An 18,971-nucleotide genomic window follows, 5' to 3' on the forward strand; every position below is an offset into this window, starting at 1 on the left:
TTTTATGAAAAATAACAATGCAAGGGAGGCATAATCCTTTATAAATATTGTTTTTTTAAATATATTGCATATGTTCAGGAAATCCATTTCCAGTGCAGTGAAATAAGATATGGTATATGCATTTGTGTGCATGTTTCTGGAGGACAAAGTCTGTATCTTTAATCAGAATCTCAGACTGGTCTTTGACTCCCCTGAAAGATTAAGAATTAATAATTTAGCTAGTGTGGAGATAGTGGGAAGCTATAGATGAATCTGAGCAAAGGAATGACAGGAAATTGGAAAGCTCATGTAAAGAATGTGAGAAGGAAAGCTTTGGCAGGACTGAGGGGGTGATTTAGGGATTTAGATTAGCTCCAGGGTCTGAGTTAGCCTAATAATCTGAAGGTAATTTTCTAGATAGAGCTTCTCAAAGGTAGGAACCCCCTGTTACCCTTTTTTTTTTGTTTTGTTTTAGTAGTGTCTAAGCACAGTGCCTGAGACAATAGGTACTCAAAAATGTCAAATTAAATTGAATCACTCACTGTATGGATATTGAAAGTTGGATTACAGCACGAAAAATAAATGCTCCTCTGTTTTATCTGTATTTAATCCTGTTTATGTTATAACTCATTTGGTGGAAAAATAAGGTTTTTGGAGAGAGAATGCTTTATAAACACCTCAGACAACCAACTTTCTTTTTGTGCAGGAGTGATGAGTTAATATAAACTTTTGGCCTCTTAGGATTTGTTCCCTGTAAATTTCATTTCTGATGAATATTTACTAGAGGTGTGCCTCTAGATACGATGATTTTATCCAGTCCCTTCAGAAACAGGGAAACTTGCAGGATGGTGTGGATGACTAGGTCATCATATATTTAAGCAATATTCTTTTTTTTTTTTTTAAGATTTTATTTATTTGAGACAGAGCGTGAACATAAGCAGGCAGAGGAGCAGAGGAGCAGAGGGAGAGGGAGAAACAGATTCCCCGCTAAGCCGGGAGCCCCATGTGGGGCTTGATCCCAGGACCAGGACCCAAGGATCATGACCTGAGCCGAAGGCAGTCGCTCAATTGACTGAGCCACCCAGGCGCCCCTATTTAAGCAATATTCTGATGAACAGCTAACCTTGGGTTTGTTCCATCATTAAGTAAAATCAACCCGACAACTCTGAGGTCACTTTGGCTTAAAATATCATTGGAACTTACAGACTTTCTATCAATTTAACAATAGTGCCCGGAGTCCTACCCCTACATTATATCAGTATAATTATATGGTCATCCTTATGCATTTTCCTGGGACAAGGTTTGGCAAAACAGACTTACTAAGGATTAATTAACTGCTAAAAATGTTAATGTGTTCTCTTGAAAGACCAGGATGTTTGACTCTAGTTCATTGTAACATTTTAGTTTTGCTCCCACTAGGTTCTTTTAAGTTAAAGAGAAAATTGTTGAATACATTGTTAAAACATTGGTATTGTATAAAACATTTCCAAAAACATAATTTTTTTTTTGTTTTTAGTAAACTTTGTGTCCCCAAGTCTGTGGCGATCATAAATCAAATTAAGTTTGTTAAAAGCCCAGAAAACTTCCTTGCCCCCAACTTTTGTCTGAAGTAGAAATGATTACTACTGTAAAATAAGGTATAACTTCACAAAAGACCAGAATATTTAAGGGATAAACTGCTTTGTAATACTCTGATTTACTCAGAACCTTTCAAGAAAAAGTACTTCTGGGCATCATCCATCATTCTTAAAATCTGATGTCCACCAGTTTGCTAAACAATATGATTATTTTCATAAATTTGAATTACGAGACAGAATGGATCCGTAAGAATGGAGTAAAATTTTATTAAATTGTGTTTTTATCATAAAAATAAAATGTGCTTATTGTATACAATTTGGAAAATAGTTCAAGATTACCTGCGGCCTCATCACCTGGAGATGACTAACATTTTGGGGTGTTTCTCTCCCATTATTTTACACATCTGTGTAAAATACATCTGTGGTGTGTTGTGTGTGTCCACGTATAAGGAAGTATACACCCCTCCACACACACTACAAATGGGGATGAAAACTGATGATTTCCCATATGATTAGGTATTATTCCCCAGCGTTATTTTAATAGCAGGCTAATATCCACTATAAGAAAAAGACTGTAACCCACACCTTACTGTTGGATATAGGCTATTTCCAGTTTTTTTTCCCTCTATTTTTTTTTCCTTTTGTTTTTGTTGTTTTCTGTTATAGATACTGCACTGAACACTCTGTATGGAAATTTTGTATGTATTCATAGTTACTCCTTACGGGAAAATTTTAAAGCTAGAATCGCAGGGCCAGAGTGTGAAGAAAACGTCAGGGTTTTTTTTGTTTTGTTTTGTTTTGTTTTGTTTTTTTAACGTCAGGGTTTTGATACCTTTCCTCTTTCCTTACATTGCCCGAACCTGGGAGAGGCTTCAGCCGGACGCTGGTTCCCCGGGGGCCGTGGGACAACCTGTTGGGCGGAGGCGGCAGCGCGCTGACGGGGGGTTTGCGTGTCCCGGCTTGGCCGGGAGCAGCCGGCGCGTGGGTCCCGTTTCTAACCGGCGTGTCTTTGTCTTTCTCCATGGGGACCGCTGCCGCCCGTGCGGGCCGAAGCCTCGGGAAGCCGTCGCCCCGCAGCGCCGCCGCCCTGCGCCCGGCCGCCCCGGGGAGCCGCTGCCCGCCCGCGGGCGCCGTCACCACGCGCCAGGCCGCCGCCAGCTGCCGCGCCAAGCTCCGCGGGGGCGCCGCCCGGGAGCGCCAGCACGCCGCCCGCGGCCTCGGCAGGCCCGCGCCGCCCTGAGCCCGCCCTCGGGCCCCTGCGCGCCGCCGCCCGGCCGCCGGCGGGACTACGCCAGCGCCCCGCCGCAGCCCGAGTGCCTCCGGCGCCCCGCCGCGGCCCGCCTTCCTCCCGCCCGCGGCGAGCCCCGCGGGGGCGGCCGGCCGCACAGCGCCCTCGGCCCCTCGCTGCGGCGGAGCGGGTGCAGCCCGGAGCGCCTGCCCGCGCGGCCCCTCGGGAGGACCGTGCGCCTTAGGGCCGGCGAGTCGGCTCTCGGAGCTCACCTCCTCGTCCTGCCTGCCCCAGCCCCGGCTTCCTGGAGAACCTTGTCACTGGCCGGTGGCCTCCTCTTTCCCTCCTCGTAACTTCCCAGCTTCCTAGGCAGTTTCTTTCGTCACGAGTTCTTCGTGGACTAGCCACCGCCCGGGTCGTCTGGGCCCCAAGCCCGGCGTCAGCAAGCTGCTCGCTCCTCCCCTGCCGCGCCGGCCGCCGGAAGACCGTTTTAATTAGTGTACAGATCCCCAGCGGCTACGGGGTGGTCGACGCGGTCTGGAGGGTGTGACGCGTAACTGTGGCAGAGCTTGAACTCCCAACATCCAGCCCCTCCTGGTAACTCGCTTCCTCTCCAGGGACCGTTTCTGCCCTTCGGAATCCGCCCTCGCCGCCGTGGCTCCAAGCTGCCTTCCCGGGAGGTGCGCACGGCCTGCGGCCTCCCGGGCTACTCCCAGCCCCTCGCGGAGCGCCGAGCGCCGCCGGCCCGCGGTGGCACGTGCCGGACTCCGAGGAGCGGAGCGGTGTGCGTGGGCCGCCTGGGCCGCCTGGGCCGCCTGGGCCGCCTGGGCCGCCTGGCCGACACTTTCTTAGAACTGTGCTGCACGTAGTCTGAGGCTCTCCTTGCTCACTCAACCCGCGCCCCCTTCCTTTCCTTGGCGTCAGACTTGCATTATGGTGTGCCGGCCTCCCCCTCCCTCTCCCCGTTTCTTTGTTTTTCCTTCACAGATGTTCCCTTAATAAAACTCTTGCAAGCTGAACCCTGCCTTGGTGTCTGCTTCTAGAAGGACCCGAACTAACACATTATCAGACATGCCACTCCAATCACCATCTTCCTATCCTTCCGGATCCCTTGTTGACTGACAGATAATCCATTATCCTCCTTCCCCCCACCTCCCCCCCCCCGGCCCCCATCAGCCTCTGTTTTAGATTCACTTCTTCCTTGACTAGTCTAGACATTGTAGGTCCATCATGGTATGATCATCCTCCTTGAAATACAGTGCTCTCAGCGGTCTTGAGCCTCAATTTCTTTCAATTGACTTTCCTGGTAAAATCCCAACTCTGGATAAAACTTTACTATCTGTTGGGACGATTGAACATTCTCTTCAAGAAATTCACACAGTGCAGTCAATTAGTTTCGCTTTCAACTTGTTATTTCCAACCTCAGATTGCTGCTATTGTTCCTGTTAGAGTCTCAGTTTCCCACCAGAACTGATAAACCCTTCCATCTCTCCCCATATTTTTTCTGATCCCCTCCTGCCTGTTTACTTCAAAATTCCCTTGGAAAATAGGAGCTATTACATAAAAACTTCTTCATCCTTCCACCACCAGACCTCTCCTCCCCACCCCAACCCAGCTAACCTGGTGATCATCTCCTTCCTTTTGCTGACTATGGAGGGTGTTTCAAAGGCCAGCCCCTCCTCTTATGCTCTGGATCCCATCCCCTGTCGCCTTTCTGAGGAGTTCCTCCTTAGGTTTCCCCCTTTCACTCTTCTGCATCACCAGTCTCTGTTTTGAATGGATCATTCTCATCAACCTGTGGACATATTCTGGTGTCCCTGCATCTAAACCACTTTCCCATCTATTGGCCATTTCTCAGCTCTCCTCCATAACTAAACTTCTCTGTGGAGTTATATATTGTCTTCATTTTCCCATCTTGCAATTACTTTTCAGTTCACACTCTGACTCCCCTGCCACCACCAGCACTGATAGTGTCCTTAAGGTCACCAGTCACCTCCATATTACCCTATCCAAGAGGATATTTTTCTGTCCTCACCTTGACCACTCTCTCCTCTTGAAAGCTCTCTCTTCATATCCAAGACACTGTTCTTTCCTGGTCTTCCTCCTCCTTCACTGGTCAGTGTTATATTCCTTCTGCCTACCTTTGAGGAGTCAGGTCCCTCTTTTTTTCCTATGTTCTTCCCCATGACAGTCTTCAATTTCCATGGATTTAACTACCATCTTTATGCTAAAGGGTTTCAAATTTGTTTCCTACCTTGACCTTTAAGTTCTAGACTCACATATCTAATGTGCTTGCTTAATATCTTCCCTTGGATGAGTCAGATCTTTCAAACGTAACATGTCCCAAATCTAATTCCTCATTCTTATCCCAAACCTATTTCCTCCATCTTCTCTATTATAGTAAATAGCACCACCATCTTAACCAATTGCCTAAGCTAGAAACCTAAGAATCATCCTTGATCCTTTTGATGACCTCTTTTTCTTACATCAAATAGACCAGCATAATCTATCAGTTTTATCTCCAAAGTATACCTTTTAATCTGTCTGCTGCTTTGCATTTTCAATTAAGCTATCACTTAATCCTGGTGAATATTTTTCTCCCTTGATTACCATCACAGCCCCTGAATCTACTCTTGACTCATGACCCACTTCAGTACATTCTTGATACGGTGGCAACAATGATCATAAATAGAATTGAGTAAATTGTTGCTCATAGGATAAAAATCTAACCCCCCTACCATGGCTCACACAGTCCTATACAAATTGACGCTTATTGTTCTCTCCATGCCCATCCATGCTCACCTCTCTATTGCTCACTATGATGCAGCCACACTGGTTCCTCCAATATGCCGAGATCTTTTCTGCACCTCAGGGGCTTGGTAAATGTCATCTCTGCTTAAGCTGCTCTCTTGGGTATCCTTTATGTAATGCTTAAATACATCTTAAGAAAGACCTGCCCAGAGCATTGTTTGAAAATAGTCCTCACCACTCTTTTCCCATTTGCTGTCTTGGTTCTTTGTTTCCTTCATTACTCAATCCCTTATCTCAATTTGTAGCTTTATTTATTTGTTTATTTACGTTTTATGTGTGTGCCTGTTTCTCATACCGGGATGAATGAGGGAAGAGACTGTGTCTGGATGTCTAGATTCTTTAACATTGTACTTCTACCCCCTAGCACAATACTTGGCACATATTAGATGCACAATGAATACCTGTTGAAAGAATGAATAAACACATTTGCTAATTTTCTGTTGGGAGTTCGCTTTTTATTGATTTATAAGAACTCTTTATATGTTAAAACCATCAGCCATTTGTTCTCTATGCTGCAGACATTTTGCCCCATTTTGGTACATATGTTATATATGTACCAATTTAATTCATGATGTCTTTGATATATAAAAATATTACATTTTTCATTTAGATAAACCTATTTTCTTTCATGATTTCTGCTTTTGGTGATATGTTTTACAAAGTCTTCTCCATCTCAATGTTATATAAATATTTGTTTATGTTTTTCTTTTAATTTTTAAGATTTAAATCTTTACTCCAAATGGAATTTATTTTTGATATAGATGTGATTAAGGCTCTAAATATTTATTTAGTTGTTGCATCGTCATTTATTGAAAATTCCCTCTTCCGCTGTTTTAAACCATATTTGCCAAATATTAAATTCTTACATATACTTGGAGTGCTTTCTGGATTTATTGTTTGTTGGTTGATTTGTATCATTCTCTATTCCTGAACCGTGCTATTTTAATTACTGTCATTTAATAATTTTCCTTATAATAATGCCACATAATAATGTGATTAACTTTTTAATAGGGCAAACATTATTCTGGGGCAAGCATTACTCTTCTTTTTCAAAATATTTTCAGCTACATTTGTCCATTTATTCTTTCAGATAAACTTTAGTTATATTTCAGTCAAGTTCCAAAAGAAGTCCTATTGGCATTTTATTTAGAATTGCTTCAATGTTATAAATTAACTGGAGGAGAGTTGCCATCTTTGTAATATTAATTTTCCCATTCAGGAATTTGTCACATGTCAAGGTTGTTGAAGGCTTCCTGTATCTTCCTCAGTAATTTTGTGGTCCTGCATATTTTTTGTTAATTATATTATTAGGTATTGCCATATCTTCGTTGGGATCACTTTCTCATCATGTTTTATAACTGGTTGCTCCTTGTAGGCTCAAGCTATGGATTTTTTGGTAACTTTTCTGAACTCCTCCATTAGTCCCCCTAGTTGATTCTCTTCTAAGTAGACAATCATTTGAAGTGTAATTAATGATAATTTTCTCTCTTCCTTTACAATATTTATACCTCATATATTAAATAAGCAATAGTATTAATTTTGCTCTTATTCCTGACTTTTGAGGAAGGTCATTAACATTTCACCAGCTTTTAATATTAGCTGTTGTCCCAAAATAGACGTCTCCATCTGGTTAAGGAAGTGGTTTCCAATTTCACATACACTAAGCATTTTATTGGAAATTGTTGAATTAAACATATTCTGGGAAACTAGATATGATTATATGGTTTTACTTCCTTGACCTATTATTACAATAAATTATATTAATAGATTTCTCATTGTTGGATTATTTCTGCGTGAGGTGCATCCTATTTCATCATGGTGGGTCTTTTCCTCTTTCAATATAATATAACAATGTTGAATTCAGCTCCTTCCATTTTATGTAGGATAATTGCATTTATATTCATGAATAAGATTAAATGGTAGTTTTACTTTTTTTTTTTACATTTTTAAATTCTATTTCTATCAGCTTCAAAAAATCATATTCTATGCTCTAGATTAGTATAGATTATAGGAATAGCTTATTCTTTGAGGATTTGGAGGAACTCATTCATAGCACTGTTTAGGCTCCAAGCTTTTTTTCAGGGCAGGTGAATGGGAGATTAATCTCTGAAAACATTAAAGTTTTCTTCTATGACTTTGGCCTAGACAGGTTAACTACTATTTCTTGGGTATCATTTTAAAAGATAATATTTTAAAAGAAAATCATGCAGTTTCATAGAATTTTAAAATGTATTAACAGACTTTTACATATAATTATCTTATAATTAAAAATATTTTTCTCTATATTTATAGTTACAGCTCCTTTCTCATTTCTAATTTTTTGGTTGCATTTTTCTTTCTTTTATTAGACTTGCCAGTCTTTTAAAGGAACAACACTTAACTATTTCATAAATCCTATTTTGTCTATTTTTATATTACTAATGTAACTTCTACTCTTCCCTAATTTCTTCTTTGCTCCTTTCTTAAGTTTATTTTGTTTCCTGAATGTTTCTTTGTAATTGATGACGTAATTCATTTATTTTTTTCTTATTTAATAATAGGACACATAGGCTATAACTTTAACTGTGAAAACAGCTTTGACTGCATCTCAAAGTTTTGGTATGTAGTCTCCTAATTGTTGCTATTTTAAAATAATGGATTATAATTTCTGTTTTTATTTCATTTTTGCCTGGTGTTATTTAGGATAGTGTTGTGAGGTTTTGTTTTTGTGAATCCTGATTTCCTTTTAATAAAGAATAAATTTATTAATATTTATGTTGCTATTTTAATAAAGAGCTAACTTTGTTTTGAAAAAGTGAAATTATCTGTGAAGTGGTCTTATCTGAAGTTATGTGCAAGCATTACCTAGAGTTCCTTCTTACAAGATCCTCCCCAAACCATCAACTAGTGGTGTCTATACTAATTACTGACAGCAGGGATTTTGCATACTAATACCAATAATTTACTGAAATTGTGATTTCTATATAATGGCCTACTTGCTCATGTAAAAGGCAAGAAAGAGCTTTAAAATTTTTATTGCATCCAAACTCCTCGGATAATATGGAACTTAAAATGATCATCTAATAATTAGGAAAACTCATTATCAAAATTTATGAACTCAGGAGGAATTTGAAAACTGAACGTGGACTTTATCACAGAATTTTTGGCATTGGCGATCATTTTCCTTTAGACTTGAAAAAGTAATTTTAAAAACCTTTATTTTTATAATTGCAAATGTGATTTATGTACATAAATAAAATAAAAATTATCTGTAACTATCACTCAGAAAAAAAACTGTTAACATTTTGTTCTATTTTCTTTTGAGACTGTTTCTGTACATTGCTCTTTCTTTTTAATAGAATTAGGATCATACTCTTTTACATCTTGGTTTTGTGTCTTCACTATTATTTGTGAGAATATCCCTATGAAATAGGAAGTGGAAACGATTGGGAATTAATATATTTCCCTGTTAGCAGTATAAAGATTGGGTCTTCCTGCTGTGGTTTCTACTTCTCAGACTGCTTGGTTTTCCAGCCTGGCCCTTGAAGACTCTCTTGGTAATCTTCCACGTAATTTCTTTATTTTTTAAACTAGATCTATCACTTGCATTCAAGAACTCTGACTGATACGAGATTTTGTTTTATTTGATTGATAGTATTTTCAGAATTCTTGTGCTAAAAACAGTATCATGCATGTGTGTACAGGCATAGGTGTGTGTACGTGCCACACACACACATACATCCATATACGTTTGGGGAATATTGTCTACTTTATTAGTCTCTCTGGAGGTTCACAGACCACATTCTTATACTAAAGCCTCTGAGAAGTTCTACATTAAAGAAAAAGGTTGGGGACGCCTGGTGGCTCAGTGGTTGAGTGTCTGCCTTGGGCTCAGGGTGTGATCCTGGATCCTTGGATCAAATCCCACATCAGGCTCTCTGTGGGGAGTCTGCTTCTCCCTCTGCCTGTGTCTTGACTCTCTCTGTTTCTCATAAATAAATAAATCTTTAAAAAAATAAAAAGGTTTGCTTAAAAATATTTCTAACATTTCATTCTAGAATACATTTTTTTCATAGGACTCAATATTTTTTTGGCATTTTAAAAAAGGTTATTTATTTGAGAGAGAGAGAAAGAGGGAGAGAGAGAGAGAGAGAGAGAGAGCATGAGCTGGGGGAGGGGTAGAGGGAGAAGAAGACTCCCAGTTGAGCGGCGAGCCTGACGTGGGGCTCGATCCCAGGACCCCAGGATCATGATCCAAGCTGAAGGCAGACACTTAACTGAGACACCCACGTGCCTCAGGCCATTAATATATATATATATATATATATATATATATATATATATATATTTTAATTTTTTTAAAATTTATTTATGATAGTCCCACAGAGAGAGAGAGAGAGAGAGAGAGAGAGAGAGGCAGAGATACAGGCAGAGAGAGAAGCAGGCTCTATGCACCGGGAGCCCGAAGTGGGATTCGATCCCGGGTCTCCAGGATCGCGCCCTGGGCCAAAGGCAGGTGCCAAACTGCTGCGCCACCCAGGGATCCCCCATTAATATATTTTTATAAGATCTCAGGTTTTTATTTATTAGCATAGCAATATTTTGATAGACCTTTCACTTGGCTTCCACATAGCAGTAATAATTAAATTATTAGTATGGATAGTATAACTCTCAGTTGAGTTAGCATATAGAACAAGTTTATTTTCTGGTGCTGCCTTTTATTGTTTTGTACCTATGAGGTAGTCCCAGCTAGGCCTGAGTATCTGATCTCAAGATTACCCTCAGATCCAGGTAAGAGAGGCCTTTGCTTTGGGCTCCATGCTTTATAGGGCTCTGCTCTGGCCTTTGTTCAGATACTCTTATCTTGCCAGGACAAAGAGTCTGGGGGAACTAAGGGAATATGCCTACCTGGACCCTGAGTCCTCTTCTGTAGACTGCATTCTGGGTGCTTGTAATCTAAAAGTCTCAATCCACACAGCCTCACCCTCTGAAGCCTCTTCAGGTCCATCCATTATGCCATCAGTTAAACACCTGTGGGCCCAAAAAGTAACCAAATGGTGGCACTTGCAAGGATGTAGACACAGCTTGGTTCTGCAGGCTAGAGAGTCCACAGGGGTGCATATGAGGCCCCTCACAGTGTGGAATGCAGCTGAGGGTGTGGGACAGGGACCAGTTATGGCTAGGCCACCATGCTCCAGCATGGGACTCTGAGGAATCAAAAAATTCTTAATTAAATATGATCTAGGTGATTATGAAGATACATGTGTTAGCATAGAGCAATAGAATTCATTCAATAATTTGATTTGTTTTTTGACTTTGAAAATATTTGGATGTCTGAGACAGAAGTCTCCATTTTACTCTTGCCTGGCTCCTGCAAATATTAGGGGTCAGATTGGTGCTTGGAGGGCTAGGAGCAAAAGTTGAAATCCTGGGGGCAGTAGCACATTGGGACCTCAGAGAGAAGTGGCCATAGAGTGCCACTAGGGTGACAGAACCCTGAGTGCCATGATATTCAGCCTGATGTGGCCCTAAAACTTGGCATGAAGCACTGGAGCCTTCTGTCTTTGAATTAACCACAGACTGGTCAGTGAGTATCTCAGTAGTGAGCATAGGAGACAATGGGGTAAGGTCTAGATGCTCTTACTCTGAGTCTTAAGCACTCCAGAGGCCTCCAACAGCCTTGCCTAAACATGACCCCCCCCCCCTTTCTGGTGAGTGGGAAGTTCAGAATCAGATTGAATTTTACTTAGAAATTAAGGTAATAGCACATTTCTTATACCTGAGTGTGGTGGTGGGAGAGACACAATAACACAATTGTAATAAGTGAAAAATGGTGCAAAAAGAAGCACAAAATTCCTTGGAAGAAAGAAACAGAGGGGCCTCTCTTGGTCTGGCAGTTAACGTTAAGTTCTTGGAAGAAGGACGCCTGAGTGGCTCAGCAGTTGAGTGTCTGCCTTTGGCTCAGGTCGTGATCCCAGGGTCCTGGGATCTACTCCCACATCGGGCTCCCTTCGGAGAGCCTGTTTCTCCCTCTGTCTATGTCTCTGCCTCTCATGAATAAATAAACAAATAAAATCTTTTAAAAAACGTTCTTGGAAGAAGTAACATTTAGCTGAGAAGTGGACAATGAGAGTTTTCAGAGAGGGACAGGATGCAAGGGAGGAAAAGAGAAAGGACACTGCAAACAGGAAAGGCCATATGGGGAGGTTGGATGTGGGAGAAAACATGATGGATTAGAACTGAATGGAGGTCTGTGTGGTGTAAGCATTGGAAGCAAGATGGACAGTGTGGCCAGATAAGACTAGGGAGGAATGCAGAGGCCTTATACATACACGGGGCCTGTAAACCAAGCCATAAGCTTCTTCACAAAAACAACCAGATGACTGTTTTTACCTTCAATGAGCTCATGGTCTCGTGGAGAAAAAAAAAGAAATCCATTAAGAAAATTATTAAACACAAAGAAGTAACCGCTACACTAAAGATATGCTTACTATTTTTTTAAAAAAAGATTTTATTCATGAGAGACACACAGAGAGAGAGGCAGAGACACAGGCAGAGGGAGAAGTAGGCTCTATGCAGGGAGCCTGATGTGGGACCGGATCCCCGGTCTCCAGGATCACACCCTGGGCTGAAGGTGGCGCTAAACCGCTGAGCCACTGGGGCTGCCCAGATATGCTTACTATTATCTGGGATTAAGGAAAAGAAGCACTTAAATATTGCTGAGGGAATCAGAGAAGGGCTTGTTTTCAAGGACCTAAGTGCTAGAATTGAACCAGAAGGGTTCAATGGGAGTTTCCCAGTGAACAAAGGGATGGGGAAAGAAAAAGAGAAGGGGAATGGCCAGGGCAAAGACTTGGGGGGACAGAAATTATGTGCTGTGGATGGAATTAGGGTTATGTCTTTTTACATTGTTTGGATGTTCTCCTCTGGTGATGGCAGGTATTTACAGACTTACCAGTAGGGACATGACATGATTAGAAAGGGCAATGTGAAGGATAGGTTTGAGGGACATGTAACTGGTGCTGGAGGACATGGTAAAAATTCATTGCCAAAATATAGGTGAGAGGTGGAACTCCTGAAAGAGAGAATTGGTAGTAGGGGAGGGGAGAAGATGAGGAGAAGAGATGATTTGGGGATGGAAGGAACCAACAGATTTTCCCAGATCTTTGTGCCTTACTCATCTCATTTTGACTTCAGACAACCAGGAAATTAAACAGGCCATTCTGTGAAAGAGAGAAATCTGATGACCCCATTCACAGTCATGTATCAATGACTGATAACATTTAGATGTCCATTCTCAGAGGACTTTGGATTTAAAAGAATATGCCTGCAATGGGCAATAAGTATGTTGAATGATGGGATTTCAGATGCTTTGGATCTTGCTAGAGAGGTAATTATTGGATGGGGGAAGAAAAAAATCTTACTGCTTATCTTATATCAGTGGCTCTCAACTGGGCCAATTTTGCCCACCCAGCAGACATTTAGTAGTACCTGGAGACATCCATGGTTGTCACAACTTGGGGTGAGAATGCTGGGGGTTAAAGATGAGGGATGCTGCTAAACATCCCTTAATGCACAGGACATCCCTCCCACCTCCCAACAAAAAATTATCAAGCCCAATAGGCAATATTGCTGAAGTTGAGAAACCCTGCCATAAATCATTACAGTGGTGGCTCTATATTAAGACTTGTCCTATATCTAAGAATAACATAATTATTAGGTTGAACAATTATGACTTGAGGGACAAAACCACAAAGCGACTTCTATTATTGTCAGCTCTCCCTTTACAAAGGTTCTGCGGGGCTTGTTCTTGTTCTGGCCTTTGGATAAGAACTTGGACAGTCATCATGAATTTTCTGTTCACTGTTATACAATCAACACGGTCCTCTTTTCATTTTAAACCACAAAGTACATTCTCAATTCAGTAACTAAAGTGTTTAGTCCCTTGTAATAATCAGTGATCCAAGCGTGATTTAAAAAGTTGAGCCCTCCCCTAACCCCTTCCCCAAAGGCTGTGGTGGGGGAAGAGGGTGCAGCAGGCTTCTTCCACTTTTCCAGGCGTGGTGCTCTACCCCTGTCCTAGCTAGCCCAGCCTCTGGGGCTGGAGCAGGAGGCAGGAAGGGTGAGGGAGCCAGGAAAGCTCATAATGAATGGAGCGTGTCTGGAGCTGGTGTGGAATTTCCTGGGCCTGGCAGGTGTTTACAGTTGATTCCTTGGATATTTGTAGGGGCCTCTCACCTAGAATTCCCTTCTGTGAGTCATGCACTCTCCCCTCACACAGAGCTTGAAAAGCCATCCTTGGTGAAGAACCAGAGTTTTTGGGTGTGTGAAAGAAAGAGAAAGGGAACAATAGCTTCCAATAATTTCCAATCTGCTGAGGGCTGACAGTTTTGAAAATATACAATAAAAATGAATTGCTAGTAAAATAAAATGAAAGAAAAAAGACATAGAAAAATATAAACGCACATTTTAAATGACCACATTCTGCGACGTTGAGTTACTCTGTCAAACTGCTATCCAATTTTCTAAAAGCTGACTTTCGATTTCTGTACTTTTGCAACATTGGAGGCCAGTAGCAAGCAGTCTGAGGATCAGCACCAGTTCTCCGACGGCAGAGCACGGATGGAGCTCACTGCTCACTTCTTCCCCAGCTGCCTGAGAGATGGCGTCATTTGGCTTCTCTGCTCCGACGCATGGCTGCTCCTCACACCTCCTGCGTATCATTCCTCTCTCACTCACATCGCCCATGTCACTTGGTCAGCGGGCACATTAAGGCATCCTTTGCTCCAGCATGTCCCAGAGTACAGATCGCCGTGCTCCGAGCTCCGGGGCGGCCTCTTCTGGCTCCCCCCCACCCAGCTGCTAGCCAGCAAGTGCTCTTCGGGTGTGGCCAGCAGAATGCCCCCTGCCCCCCTGGCTGAGACGTCCACGCTGGTCCTCAGAATTCATGAATGTGACTTTACATGGCAAAAAGGTTTGGGCAAAAGGGACCTTGAGGTCACCATCTGAGCCGAAACCAAGAGTCAGATGCCTAATGGACTGTGCCACCCAGGCACCCCTAAATTCAGCTTTGGAAATGGAGAGATTATTTTGGATTCTCAAGGTGGGCCCAGTGTAATTATAGGGGTCCTCAAAAGTGAAAGAGGAGGCAGAAAAGCAAGATGTGATGACAGAAGCAGCAGTTGGAGTAACGCCACAGTGGGTGAGGCCTCCGGAAGCTGGAAAAAGAAGGAAATTGATTCAGAGCCCCATTGACATCTTGATCTTAGTCTACGGAGACTTCTTACCTCCAGAAAAGTAAGATAATATATTTGTGCCATTTTAATTCACTAAATTTGTAATAATTTATTACAGTAGCAGTGGAAACTAATACAAGCAAGAGTCAGGTCCCAGCTCACTGTAGCCCAAACTTGGGTGCTATGTTCAAAGTACCTCCACTTTGACTTGCCTTAATTCAGATTTCAGTTTCAGTTTTAAACAGCACAGGGCTTGGCTGCTTGGTGGAACTCCCCCTTGAAGCAGTTTCATTGCTTATTTGTGAAAGAAACAAACAAACAAAACCCCAACTTATAGTCTCAACTTTGATGGCAGGGCTTAGTGACCAGTTTATCATTTTTGTGCTGAATGAAAAATATTCCCCAAATTATAAACCTTAAATTTGCAATTTTACTTCCATGGCACTCTTTAACCGCATTAATTGTTTCTAACTAAAAGGGATATGAAATTAGCAATTTATTTGATTGCTTCGATAATTTTCTCTTATACTTTCAGTCAGAGTATAAAGTGCTTTGTAGAAATCAGATTTCTTGCAAATAATATAATTAACTCTCCTTTGTAGGCTTTTGACCATAGTATTGCAGAAATCTGAAAATGATGTTTCTTAGGATAAAACAGCACAAAATAGCCCTTGCTACTGTTTTACTTACCCAACTTTTCACTATTCTATATGATTATTTATCATTGTGCATAATAAATCAAACCCAAGGGCATAATTCTGATCTTCTAAAAGCACTTTGGCTATTACATGGTTCTGTTTTTTAAGTCAGTAGGAATTCTGTATTTAATAACGGCGGACCGAGTTTCAGAACAGTGAAGACTTCAAGTTCTCAGCCCTCAGAAAAGTTCCTATTCATGCATCGTAATTTAGATATTTGCTGACTATTTAGGATGTAAGATGGTGCATTAAATTCAATAGAATGTCAGAAATTATTTCTCTTGATTAATTGCCCAGGAAATATCTCTGGGTAATTGGGCGATTATCCTCTTGAATATCACTATTTCTTGGAGCTGCCCACATCAGCACAGTATAAGATATATAAAATCAAGAAACCAAAGGAAGAAGTAGATGTGTAACTTGAGAAAATCCATTATGAAAGACCTGATCTTCTGGCTGATGCAAAAGCTTTAGAATAATCAAACAGTTGAAAAATGTCATGCTTTCTTTAAAATGTTTTCTTTTAGTGCTATGGGTTTTCATGTAAGTTGAAAAGATGATAAAGGAACTAAAAAGAGGAGAAATGGATTGCTTTTGAGCTGTCACTGTTCTGGGCCCCCCATCAAAGAAACTCACTTCGTTTTGATTGAACACGTTAATAGAAATGAATGAAGAAAATTGAAATGAAAATGGAAAGAGAGTGTGGTTTGATAGGATAAGCAAAAGATTGGGATGTGGATCTGATATCTAATAGTTTTGGTCACGGACACTAATTTTATCTTTTGATACTGACTTCTTGGTTATGAATAAAATGAGATCTGTGGGACTCGTTTAACTCTGTGTTCTTGGAAAATGTAAGTTAATAAAAGCAAAATGCTTACAATATATTCAGGCATTGAAAGTCTGGCTACCTTATATATTATGGTTAAAAATGGAAAGAAGGCTAATGTTGACAGTTTGAATCCTAGAATTTATAATTCGGCGTACGATTTGTATTTCTATTTTCAAGACTAATCTTTTACTTGTTTTAGATAAGAGTTTTTCCTTTAATTATTTAGAAGCTTGTAGTTGATAGTATATTTAAATATCTACTCATAGATTAGAATTTTGCATCCTTTTATTGCAGAATTGCAAGCCATCAATACTTCTCTAGTCTGTGACCAGAAATCACATTTTAAGTCATCCTTTAAATTAAAAAACAGCTCTCTTTCTTATTAGATAAATTAACATAACTAATTAAGGCCCATTGTTATTTTCAGCAATGTGCATTGGTATTACTCTTTAAATTTCAGTCTATATTGAACTTATTCCCATTTTAGCTGTATGACAGAAAAGAGAGGATTTTATTTATTTTATTTTGTATTTTATATTTAATTTAATTAGCATATGGTGTCTCATTAGTTTCAGAGGTAATTTAATGATTCATCAGTTGCATATAACACCCAGGGCTCATGACATCACATGCCCTCCTTAATGCTCATTGCCCAGTTACCCCATTCCCTACTGCCTCCCCTCCAGCAATTCTCAGTTTGTTGCCTATACCTAAGAGTCTCTTATGCTTTGTCTCCCTCTCTGTTTTCATCTTATTTTTCCTTCCTTTCCCCTATGTTTATCTGTTTCTTAAATTCCACATATGAGTGAAATCATCTGGTATTTTTCTTTCTCTGACTTATTTCTCTTAGCATAGTATTCTCTAGTTCCATCCATTCATTGCAAATGGCAAGATTTCATTCTTTTTGATGGTTGAGTAATATTCTATTGTGTATATATACCACATTTTCTTTATCCATTCATCTTTCGATGGATTTCTGGGCTCTTTCCATAGTTTGGTGGTTGTGGACATTGCTGCTATAAACATTGGGGTGCAGGTGCTGCTTCGAATCACTATCATTGTATCCTTTGGATAAATACATAGTAGTGCAATTGCTGGGTCATAGGGTAGCTCTATTTTTAACCTTTTGAGGAACCTCTATACTGTTTGCCAAAGTGGCTGCACCAGTTTGCATCCCCACTGACAGTGTAAGAGGGTTCACCTTTCTCCTCATCCTCACCAACATCTGTTGTTTCCTGAGTTGTTTATTTCAGCCATTCTGACCTGTGTGAGGTGGTATCTCATTGTGGTTTTGATTTGTATTCCTCTGATGCTGAGTGACGTTGGACATTTTTAGAAAAGAGAATTTTAAAGATAATTGTCCCTTATGTGTAAAAGTGATTCCTGAAATGACAGCTGAATCCACCCTTTTCAGAGATTACGTAAGGTCGGAGGGGTTAAACTGTGGTACTTCCTGAAGTCAGGATTGTTCCTTACCATAGTTCATCCATTTCTGGATGAGTTTTTGTCTGTTTTACATTTGATAACCTGACTCTGGTGGCACTGGTGATGTAGTGTCATTGGCTTTCAGCACACATAAGCTCACTGTTTTTTATACAGTCCTCTTGTCAATCCAGTGATGTACATTGTTGAGTTTAATTTTAACAAAAGACATTTAAAACTGTCTTCAAAAACCCTTTCCTTTGTAGTATTGCAAAGCCCATAGGTCTGTATGAAGTCAAGGATATGCAAGGATAGGGTTTGCTACAGTTGTCGAGGGACACAATGTGAAATTTAGAAGGAGGAGGAGAGGTAAAGTATGATTCTCATGCTTAGAGAACTTGGTAATCCAGGATAAGAACAAGTATACCTCACCCAAATGCAGGGCCACAGTTTGTGTTTCCAGTGGAGGCTGACTCTACCAGATTGCTTGTGCTTGAATAAGAGAATGTGGTAGTCTGTACAACCTCTGCTTGCAAACTTTTAAGGTTTTGTGAAGGTTGGCTTCTAAGCCATGCTGCAGCAGGACGCACGGTGCAGACAGGTTCTGTGAAGTCCGAGAGAGGTGCGCTTGACTGGGGAGGAATGGAACGTGATCAGCCTGTTGCCTCACATACTGGTCAGATGTGGACCTTGCAAGACTCCTTTGGGAACAGCTTTTGGGACTCTGAGGGGGCTGAGGATGAGGGGTTGTTCTATCCCTCCCAGGCACCAAATAATTCCCTCGTTACAATTCGGAAGGCAATACATTTCATGCCAAAGTACATGATCCATGTGTTAATGGGTTGGATACTTATAAGAAATAATTATTTCTAATACTTAAAGAAAAATGTAAGTCCAGGCTTGATGGAAGAACTATATTAGAAAGCTCATGCTGTTAAATGAGACAATTTAGTCTATAATAAGACATTTAACAGAGTTTAAAAGAAAAGATAGAATTGTCTTAAAATATGTCTTGTCTGGAAGAAAGATCAGGTTGCTCAGAAGGTGACCAGCTTCCTCAGGGCTCAGGAATAGGCCTAACCAGTACAATCTCAATTCTTCAAGAGATTTTTTTTGGTTAAGACAATAATTTTGCTGGTCAAGAAAAATTCTTCAAAGACATTACTCTATGATTCAGCATTGCAAAGCTATATACAAAGAAAGGCACAG

The 18,971-nt window shown here is 40.8% G+C and overlaps 1 protein-coding gene across 2 annotated transcripts in view; it reads left to right on the top strand.

The window, feature by feature from the left end:
* The window catches only part of ZNF800 (zinc finger protein 800), a 48,756-nt gene extending 42,723 nt beyond the window's left edge, over window positions 1-6,033 (top strand). For both annotated transcript variants that reach the window (XM_055307316.1, XM_055307317.1), the window contains exon 6: window positions 2,610-6,033. In XM_055307316.1, coding sequence (XP_055163291.1) covers window positions 2,610-2,796 — 187 coding nt within the window. In that variant the 3' untranslated portion in view covers window positions 2,797-6,033. The remainder of the gene's footprint in view (window positions 1-2,609) is intronic.
* The last annotated feature ends 12,938 nt before the right edge of the window (window positions 6,034-18,971 follow it).

This window comes from Nyctereutes procyonoides, unplaced genomic scaffold (assembly GCF_905146905.1).
Source record: "Nyctereutes procyonoides isolate TBG_1078 unplaced genomic scaffold, NYPRO_anot_genome, whole genome shotgun sequence".
NCBI classification, from domain to species: Eukaryota; Metazoa; Chordata; class Mammalia; order Carnivora; family Canidae; genus Nyctereutes; species Nyctereutes procyonoides.